Source organism: Centrocercus urophasianus, unplaced genomic scaffold (assembly GCF_019232065.1).
Source record: "Centrocercus urophasianus isolate 14NV4802_14NV808 unplaced genomic scaffold, USGS_Curo_1.0 seq_12, whole genome shotgun sequence".
In the NCBI taxonomy this organism is placed as follows: domain Eukaryota; kingdom Metazoa; phylum Chordata; class Aves; order Galliformes; family Phasianidae; genus Centrocercus; species Centrocercus urophasianus.
In genome coordinates, this window is record NW_024884364.1 from 23,225,116 (window position 1) to 23,236,030 (window position 10,915).

The window sequence follows — 10,915 nt, forward strand, 5'->3', positions numbered from 1 at the left end:
TTTTGTTTTGTGGATCAGTATAGTCCTTGAACTTTTTTTTTTTTTTTTTTTGCTTGTTTTCAATTGTATTGACTGGATGAAGGATACTTCTGCCATATTATTTAGAAAAAAATGCAGTTTTTCAGCTCGTACCAAAGATCTTGATATGATGTTAGGGGGAGTGGGAGGTGGGAGGGAAGGGATAGTGTTGCAAACAAGTTGAGTAAGTTGGTTATGTAATTTGATTATGTAACAATTTTAAAACAGCAATATTAGAATAGATGTTAACATCTGAAAGCACATCATTTTACTTTCAGTAATCTAATTTTTTCTTCAGGGAAAAACCTCTTGAGGCAGTATGTCCACTGGGAAGCTCAGAAAACTGTGTGATGCAATGACAGTTGTCCCATTTCTCAGGGCTGGAAGCTTTGGTTCTGTAAGCGGCAGGCAGGCAGGGTGGAAGTTGAGCTAAGTAGCTGAGGGGTAACAGACTTCTTTCCAGGAGTACTTTTTGATCTCCTTATTTCATATTCCTTGATAATACTTCAGTTGCACAGAAGTGTGCAGCAGAGCATCCATTTCAGTGTTCAAGGTCTCTGCAGCTGTCAGTAGCAACTTGCAGCATCTTGCTAGTCGTGTGAATGGACAGCGTTTATAAGAAACTACTTGCTGAAGTCAAAACACTTGATCTGTGCCATTCTTATGCATAGGAGATTAAGATTTAAAAAAAAAAAAAAAGTTTTACTACAGATTTCTACTTACCTGTAGAAAAGCTCAAGTAGGAGAGAAACTGCTACCCTTAAACCAGAAGTAAAGGTAGCTGGAGGTAATGCATAAAAATTCCTGAATGGCTTGCAACTTCTGAATGAGATGGCAACTCTGGGGCACAGCTGGTGTTTTGTAGAACTTGTCAAAAAGCTTATGTTTTTGCTGCCAGCACTGTACTGTTTAGCCCAATAAATAGAATGTCCTTTTATGTCACTTCCAATACTTCCAAGAGTAGAAACAATTCATGTAAGCTTGGAGGAGCTGTGAAATACAAAATTAAGCTTGCAGTTACTTAATGTAGTCTAACCTGTTTCTTGTGGCCTTTGAGTACTCTGGGATTTTTCTTGTGTGCCAGTAGCTTCAAGTGGACTGTTTGGGGTTGCCCTAATTTTGTCCCTGTATTCTATAATCTAATGTGAAATTGCTTAAGAATTGCAATGCCTTTCTCTTGCTTCAGACTTGAGTTTTGGTGAAGGTCACTTCTTTATGGAACTTATTTGAATTTAATTACCCTGTTATTCCTGTGTAAGACGGAAAACTCAACATGTTTGAAGTGCAAAACTTGAAAAATGCTCTGTTCTCCCATGCTTGCTCCAGCTGACTTACAAATATATATATATATATATATATATATATATGGCTAAATATGAGCACTTTGGACCAAAGTAATCCATTTTCTGTTTGAGAATACCGATTGCCCTCTGGTGGCTGACCTGTTAGCTGCCTTTAATCCTTTTGCTGGTGCTAAAAGGCGCTGCACAGTTGTACTGATGGCTAAGGAATGCTGTGTTCTGTCAAAAGAGAACACAGTAAATTTCTTAAACAGTTATTTTTCTAATTGTTTGTTCAGGAATATAGATTAAGAAAGTGACTGTTGCAATCTGCATCAATTAAGAAACTTTATTTCTCTGTATAAGATCTGACAAAAAGCTGTAAACTGTACAGGTATCATTAAAGGAAATGGCAGCTGAGATATGAGTATAGGATTTGACAGATATTAACAGTTTTGATGCAAAATACTACTTCTGTTACCTTTACAAAGCCTATTGCTAAGCTGTAAGTACAAATTTGCTACATTTCTTATACTTCAAAAAAGAAAAAAAAAATCGCTGAAGCCTGATGGACTACTGTGGACCAGAGCTTAGTGATGATCCTTGAAATACCTGTTTTGCTAAGGCTGAAGTTAAGGTCAACAGCATTGCTTCTTCATTTGTAGGCCTTTCAGGGGAAAAAAAGTTTCTCAGACCTCTTTAATTATAGCAGTTGAATTTTTTTAAGAGGCAAGACAATGAAAAGTGTGGTTTTTGTAAAATAAAATAAAATAAAAAAAATACAGTTCTGATCATGCTAGGCTTGCCTAATTGGAAGGTATTGAAGTTAAATATTATTACATCTTCTTAAAATTGAAATTGTTGCTGTTTGAAGTTCAGTGGTATTATTTAAATAAGATATACCAATATGATATTTTTTTTTAATACTGGATGATTTGGGTAGGCAGGGCTGAACTTCAGACAACCTTCAAAAATACTTTATTCCTAGATGAAAGAGCTGAAAGCAGTGTTAGAGCCTTTGTGCTGAGCAGCCCTGTTTTCCCCAAATTAGCATAATTTTCTTGCCCTCGGTTATACCTGGGCAAGCTAGGATTTTAATCAGCACTCTGAGAGGGCTATTAACTGACAGCGAAAATTGGGTCATTACATTACACATGTGAATTTTATTCTGACAACATTCTGTGTCTGTGACAGCCATATTAGCAAGCTAACTTGCTGCTGGCTTTATGGTTTGTTCCTGAGGGGAAATTGCTGAACATGCAAGGAGCTATAGGACATCTTTAATGTGTGATGTGGCCAACAGATGTGCACTCACCTGCAGCAATGACAATAACAAAATAGTTCCAAGGCACGGAAGTAGAGGATTAGAGTTGAAGTCCTGGCTATGTCATTACTTTGCCACGTAATTTGTTTTTCTCATTTTTTTGAACACTGGGAACATCTCCTTATTTTTATCAATTTTCACATCTCAGAATCACAGAATGGCTTGGGTTGGAAAGGATCTTAAAGATCATCTAGTTCCAACCTGCCTGCCAGGAACAGGGTTGCCAGCTACTAGATCCAGCTGCACAGGGCACCCAGAGAATGGAGAGAATTCTGTGGACTGCTAGAGACTTTAGAACTAGATTTGCCTATCATGTTGCTTATTTAAAAAAATAAACAAACAAAAAAAAAACTAGCCATACATACCTCAACTGACAGACTGAGATTTTCTTTCCTGTTGTTGCTTTATCACAGCTACATGAATAAGTCCTAGCTGCCTGCAAAGCTTCATTTGCCAGTCTGCATTTTTCTTTTTTTCTTTTTTAAATAAAGATTTACTTAGATGAGGAGGAGAAGAAAATGAAGACTGAAAGTATCAGGACAGTACAGAAGGGAAAGCGAATTAGGTTGTATTTGTTTGATGTTGCCCTTCCAGCTCTCCTAAGCATTTGATTTTTACCTTCAACTTCTTCTGAACAAATGGGCGATCAAAAACTATCATTCTGTCTAAGCTGGTCTGTGTGTGCCACATAACAGACTTCTGTTTTCACATGCAGGCATGTTAATTGTCTTTAGACTCAGTTGTGGAAGGGAGTGAGCAGGACAGACTTGATGGAGAGCCATCATGATGTAAGCCCCGACTTGCATGCCCATTTTATCCTTGAGAATAGCTACCAAGCTTTATAAAACATGTGAGAACTGTTTTTTCAGGGTTTTCCAGGAGAGTGGGATAGGATGAGTTGTGAGGGGAGCAGCTTATTTTTTTTAGAAGGCATGTGTTTATTAACTGCCTCTAATTATTAATTATTACTAATGAAATACTAATTATTAGTTACTTCTTTGAGAGCTGTTGATGGCAAAGGTCAGAAATAGGGATGTGTGTTAGCTGTATAGCAAGGACAGAAATACAGACAGTAAAGGGTACTTGTTGATTCAGTGTACAATTCCAATTAATATGTCTCTTAAGAGTATCATTTAATTCTATCAAATACATCTTCAGGCTGATGGCAGTGTTCTTGTTCCCTCAGTACAATAGTTGAGGACAGACAGATGCATGAAGTTGGAGTGGGATATAAGTTCCAGGAGAAAAAAGTAACATTGCCAGAATCTTCCCAAATGGAGAGCATGGTAGATAAATGATGCTGAAAATTTACTTTCTCACATTGTTGCATGTAGTTACTCATTTAAAAAAAAATTGAAAACAATTTATAAACAGTAATCAGAATAAGAGGGTAGAACACTGCAACTAGAATAAGATGGTAGAACACTGCTTTGAATTATACTTCCAAGCACGTTTTTTGAAGGTATCCATTTTTATTATCGCATGCACCTGGAAGGTTTTACTCAAAGTGTAATTGAAATTGAAATGTGACAGTTTGTGAGGAAGAGCACAAGATGTTACAGAGATAGCTTGAGTCAGCTTTATAAATACAGATTTGACAGAGGACCAGTGGTGGAGTTGAGGCATGTTTTAAACATCTGCGAGGACTGGGGTGGCAATACAAAAAGTCTTAATAGGTTGAAATGGTGGAGTAAGAAAATGAGATCTTTCTAGTAAATGCAGCAGATGTATACACATTGAAGAGCTGGTTTGTGTATCGTGTCTTGAAAATGAATATTGTTTACTGTTAAGTATTTTTTATTGAGTACAGATGTGTCACTGGATACTTTGAAAAAAAATATATTTTTTTTTAGTATTTAGCAGTAAACAAAAGTGTGTGATTCTTTGACGGTTCAAGTTACTGGGATGAAACTGAAGAAACAGTCATCCCAGCAGTCTTATCCAGAAACTTTACAAAATGACTGTAGTGCTGGGAAATTCATGAGAATTTTCAAATAACTTAGTTGAAAATGCTGGAAATTTTGTGATGAATTAAAATTGCATTATTAGCTAGGTGAAGAGTGATCCTATTAGTTGTTGCTGACACTTGACTTGAGTGGACTTGAAGTGTGTGCTTGGCAAACTCAGTCATTTCTTTTCAAGTTAGCTAATAAACACTGTTAGCTTGCTACTCCACTGTACTTGTTTTATGTAGAACAGTGGTATAAATTGTTACCTGAAAGGCCATCGTTTGGATCATTATCTGAATCACGCATTTAATTGCTGTATGTTAAATTGCCTGGCCCATTTTTAATTTAGATTAATGATATTCTTTTTTTCTTATAGTCTGACATCGCACACAAGATTGGTGACATAACAGTGGTATAAACATGAAGAAACACACATCATTTTTTGCATGAATTTCAAGTATGGTGAAACCGAAGTTCAAAATGAAGTGCTGGGTTTTTTATTTTTTATTTTTTATTTTTTGTACTTTTTCTCACTTTAGATCCAAGACTGTAAAATAGGCTGTATTCAGTTTTGTAAGTACCAAATATGTTAAAGAATACTTTTAATGCCAAATTTACAGACACTTTTCGTGGTGGTTCTGTTTTGAAAAGCACGCACAATCACTCCGCTCTGCCCCACTTCCACGTCAATTCAGAAACTTGTCGAGTTCACAAAATCAATCCAGGTAGCAGAAATAACAGCCTTAAGTGGTGGGGCAATGAAAAAGATTTTAAACTTTGAGTAGTTTTGTTTATCCCTAGCCTTCTGTCCTGCTGATACGATAGGAAGTGCATCATCAATTCAATGCTGTAGTGATACTAACGAAGACTTGGAATCTATGTTTGAAATGCACTGTATTTTAAGACTGTATATATTTTATAATACTTAATAAAATATACTTGAACGTCAAGGCATGCTTCAGCATAATCTGTTAATGCCGATGTTGTAGTAATTCATGTCTGTACAGTGTCTCATTCTTTTTCTTCTCAGCTTTTCCCTGCAGGAAACTGGAGGAAAGAAGAGTGCTTTCTTTAAAGAAAGCTAATTACAGTATTTTTTTCCTTCTGTGATGTGAAACTTTGAGTATAGATTTCGTAATAAGAATCTGCCTAGCCATAGAAGATCACTGTAGACTGATAGTGTGGTTGGGAACTTAATAATTCACTTTCTTCTTTTTTTAAAAAGTTATGACTGAGATGAAAAAGGTGGGAGCCTCTACCCCACTGATGTTTGGGCAGATTTAATAACTGTTCTCTGATAACTGACACAGTCGACGTAAATCAGAGCAAGCTGAAGGACTCTCCAGCACTGAGGAATTAACAGCGAGGGTAGACAAGTTTAAACCTGTCTTTGATCATCAACACCTTTCTCTGCTGTGTGGTTGGCTTTTTTTCTTTTTTGGTTGCTGTTTTTATTTTTAATCGGTTATATGCAGTTACTAATTTAAATCTTAATCCAGTGATACCAGCTATGCTTTTCTCTGAAGGTAACTGTATGCTTTATTGGTGAAGCTGCCAGTTATAGCACTGAAAAGGTGTGCTTCTTATCAAATTATTTTTAGTCCTGGTTTTGAGAGGGGCATACCTGCTTCTACAATAATCTCTGAGATGCTTTTGACCAAAAAATCCATATGATTCTCTTTGTTACTGCACGTAAAAAATAAAACGTCAGGAAATAAGAATACTCTCGTAAGAAAAAGGGAAGAGTTTTAGAAGTCACAGGCTTGAGTAGCCAATGTTTTTTTTAAGTCATTCCAAATCTGATTTAATTTCAGTGTTAGAATTGCAGAAAAAAATACTTTGCCTTTTAGAAACACTTGTTTTTGTGCTAAATGTTATATTTCTCATCCTCTCTTCTGACTCCATGCTGCCTAAACTTGTGTGAGCAGATCTGGCAGGTAATTAATCAGCGTAAAATCTGTTGGGATCAGTATGAAAGTCACCTGATTGAGAAGCAACAATTGTTTGATGATCCATATGACAGTTATTTGTAAGTGAAGTTTAAGTTTTGTACTACAGTGTCTAAGATGAATAGGTATCATCCTCCTTCCCCAGTGAATGCCAATGTTTAAGTGCTTAATTGCTAGTGTTTTAGTAGAGGAGGGAAATGTAGGAATTAGTGTGTGAGGCATTATGTCAATTTAAAAAAAAAAAAAAAAGTTTTGTGAAAAGAACTTGGGGAAAATAGGAAAAAAATGTCATGCACCGAAGTATGTCCTTGGAGCAATAAGAGAAAAGAATTAATTTTTGTCCTGAAATTCCTGTTTAAATTAACTTTAATATGCTTGTATTTTTAGTAAAGAAAAATAACTGTTTTTGAAGTTAAATGTGTTGCATTTATGTTTTCTTCAAGAAAGCCAGTAACTGCAGAACTACTTTTCCATGCCTCATCCACAGCACAGCTGTTCTTAATCAGCTTTCTGTAGGCCACTGCGGAGTCTTCTGAAAGGTACTGAATGCTAGCTGTTCAGTCCAGAAGTCTGCCCCAGCGAGATGACCAAGAGTTAATTTATTATTGTGGTGTCAGTTGGGTACAAGCTTGAAAGCCTATCTGATGTGGCAGGGAGGTTGAAGGTTGAGTCTTACTCACCATCTGCTGTCACATTCATGTTTAGAAGGTACAATAAAAGCTTGCAGATCATGCCTAGATAGACTGTTGTGACCAGCTGGCTGTTTATGAATTATTGTAGATGTCAGTAGACATTTTTAATTGGCTGTGGTGGAAGTTTTCAACTGTTCTAACACAGGAATATCTTACATGGAGAAAACACCTGAACTTCTGTGCCAACGGTGTTAAATGAGACCTTGCCAGGGCTTGCTTTTCATACAAAAGTTCAACCAATGCTTATTTGACAGCTCTGCTCTTTCCACATCCAGAAATCTGTTTTCATGTGCAAGCTAGCTGACCTGGCCAATGGATAAGCCTAAATGTTGCCTACACTCACTACTAGCCTGCATCTTTACTGCAAAATGGAGAAGCTAACTTGCAGTGCTTTCCCACTATCACTGCTTAATTTGTAGGTCTTATCAAACACATATCTTTGGATCAACCTGTACTCTATTTTGTTCAGACCACTTCAGTATAATTCTTTCAGCAGCCTTTCTCTAATTACAGACGTGTGAAAAACAGCACTGTGCTCATTTGTTCTCACACTTCCTGGCCTCCTCTTCGCTGTTAACAAATGTTCCAGTCACAGACATCTATAGGTTTGAGTTTGGAAACTGTGTGTTGCAATCTCAGACCAAAGTTGATTACGTGGATTCCGACTGCCTCCATGTTGTCTGATGTGCTGCCCAGGGTTTAGGGTGAGCCAGGTCCTTTACCAGCTGAACTTTCCTGTGGTTCAAGGGCTGATTCCCATTCTAACTTTGCACAGCAGGCACTGTGGCTGCAGCAGGCTCAGAAATGAGCTATGCCAGCGCAAGGCAATTTCATATTCCTTCAAGTCTTTCCAGGCCTGAACTAATATCATTGCAATGATTTGCATAAAAATTAGAAAGCCAGACTGTAGCTCTAGCATGTGTTTTAAGTGGCAGAATTCAGCATGCTACAGACTGAATTGGCCCTGCCCTTTTTGCTCCTGGCTCTTCGTTCCTGTCCTTGGGCTACCTCTAATCTTTTGTCAGCATAAGCATTGCTGCAGCTGCTGTGAGCCACATCAGAGACGAGATTTAGTTTAAAATTACTTACATGCTGTGTAGTTTAGTTTTAACTTGAATGTGTTCATCCTTTCAGTTCACAAGGCAACTGCATCAGCATTTGTGCTGATAAAAGGGGAAGGAGGCAATGCGAAAGTGGAAACGAGGATCAAAGAGTGAAGGAAAGGCAGGGCAGCTCCTTTCAGTAGCATTGCTAATGGTGCTCTGAGCAGGGAACTGGACTAGAGGAGCTCCAGAGCTGCCTTCCATCTTCAACTGCTCTGAGATTCTATGAAATAAACACACGTACCCAAACTCTCCTTGAATCAAAGCTGGTGATCGCTGGCTGCCATGTATGTTTCAAGGTGCTTGAATGCTGTGGGCACCTCAGTTTATGACATTGATGGCTCCAGGCTCTCTTAGCCTACTTAGAAACCAGTTAGTCTGAATGGGATGCAAAGCTATGCAGTGTCGCATGTGCATCCTGTTGGCTGCCACGCGAATGAACCAGTATGAGTGTCTCCGCAAAAGCAGAGTGTGTTCTCAGGACATCCTGCCCCAGTTGGAGTTGGGAATAAGCATGTTGGCAGCAGCTGTCTCTTTTCTTTTCATACGTAAGGGAGATGGTTGTTGATAATGCTGATGTTGTCTTCAACTATGAGCTTGTGAAAACGTACACAGTTATTTTATGTGACTCTAAAGTAATTCCAAGTCTCTCCCTGAGGCATCTCGTGAAGTAGATTCACAGGGGCCAACCACCGTTAGCTTCACGGGCAGCTTGGATGGGTCACTGGTGGTGTGATTCTCTTTGCAAACTCTGGGTCTGTTTTTGTTTATATGACATAAAGGGGAGAAATGCAAGTGAAGAGAACAGCTTGCTTCAAACTTTACTCCAGTAACGTGTCCAAGGATTGCATGCTTTGATTCATGTACACAAGGCCTAGCTCACTGAATTTTAACATGGATAGCTAAGACTTCAGTGTGGTTCATTCTAGGTCATTTGTATTCCTCATATAATTGTAATCGTCTACAGGAAAATGTAATATCTTAAGAATTGAAGATAATTTATTTTGAATTGTTTGCTTATATAACACAGTTTGCTTTAATGTTGAGGAAGCTACTAGACACGAACAGGAGCCTGAGCTGATACTGAAGATGTCAGAATGCTTACAATGCACTGTATGTACTGTTCTGTATAAGTAATTTCTCAGTTACAAAGTAAATTTCTGTACAGTGATAACTGTAAATAATGCAACTATGAAAGTTTTTCTTGACAGAGAACTAATTATGGAATTACTGCCTTCTGCATTACCACTGCCTTATGCTGCTTTTTACCACCTCAGAGTATTTATTTAAATTGCCATGTGTCTGTCCTCATGACTGAGGTGTCATTAATGCAACAAGTATGCACTGTCCTTGCAGAAGAATCTGTTCCTTCACACCTGTCTTTCTCAGCTTTGGACCACTTTCTATGTAGCCCTCTTTTATCAGAAAACAAACACTTCCAGAGGCTCCAATAATCCTACTCTTCATGTTAACAGTAAATCTAATGCTTGGAATGAGCATGGGAATGAAGTGCATGTGACCCTTGCAGAACTCACTGAAGGAAGCTGTATGTGAGTTGCTTAAACTGCAGAATAAAAAACTAACACACTGATGCCTCTCCTATAAAAGCAAAGTTTCAAATCTTAATTTTGATGTATGTATTACAATTTAAATGGGGGTTTTTTACAGAAGATGGAGACTTACTGTACACGTTGGGATAGTGATAGGCCAAGAGGGAAGAGCGTTAAACTAACAGAGGGGAGATTTAATTTAGCTGTTAGGAGGAAATCCTTTACTCATAGGGTGGTGAGATGCTGGCACAGCTGCCCAGAGAAGCTGTGGTGCCCCATCCCTGGAGGCACTCAAGGCCAGGTTGGATGGGGCCCTGGGCAGCTGAGCTGGTGGGAGGCAGCCCTGCCCACAGCAGGAGGTTGGGGCTGTGTGGCCTTTAAAATCCCTCCAATCCAAACCATTCTGTAGTTTTATGTTGGGACTGCTTATAAGAAGCTAGGCTAGTTTCAAATTTAGTGTACAATCTTAATGGGTTTACTGTTAACAAGATGCATTGCCAGCCATTATTACTGCACATGCAGTACAGTTCAGCCTTAATGATCATCATACCCTGAATGACCTGTAATTTTGCCACACCAGAGCTGCAGAGCTGATGTCCTGCTGTTGGTGGTGTTGTGCCCTCTGGGGCAGTTTTCATCCCAGCAGTCAGGGTAGAGTGGCTTGAGATCCCTTGGATAGGGAAAATTGTATTCAAATGGCTTCCTATTTTTCTCTGCCCCTCCTTTAAGTCAAAATGTTTGAGCCAGTTCCTAGCCCTCAGTCTTTTGCCCTGGGATACATGCTGCACAAAGTTGCTGTTACTTTCTTAGGGCATCGCAGGTGTCTTACTTATTGCTCTTTTTTTTATTTTTTAGTTCCTCAGCTTTTCTTAAAATAAAAGGAGTCTCTTCTCACCCCTCAGGGTTGGTATTTCAGTGACCAGTATTTAACCATCAGAGAGCTGTTAATAGTTCCACGAAATCTCCTTTGCATTCAGTGGAATAAAGTATTAATAGAATCTTAGGATACCCTTAGTTGGAAGGGACTCATAAGGATCATAGAGTTCAACT

The 10,915-nt window shown here is 38.4% G+C and overlaps 1 protein-coding gene across 1 annotated transcript in view; it reads left to right on the forward strand.

Annotated features, from left to right (window-relative positions):
- CXADR (CXADR Ig-like cell adhesion molecule) overlaps nt 1–5,521 on the forward strand; it is a 29,255-nt gene extending 23,734 nt beyond the window's left edge. Inside the window, exon 8 of the mRNA XM_042809933.1 lies at nt 4,948–5,521. Coding sequence (XP_042665867.1) covers nt 4,948–4,989 — 42 coding nt within the window. The 3' untranslated portion in view covers nt 4,990–5,521. The remainder of the gene's footprint in view (nt 1–4,947) is intronic.
- The last annotated feature ends 5,394 nt before the right edge of the window (nt 5,522–10,915 follow it).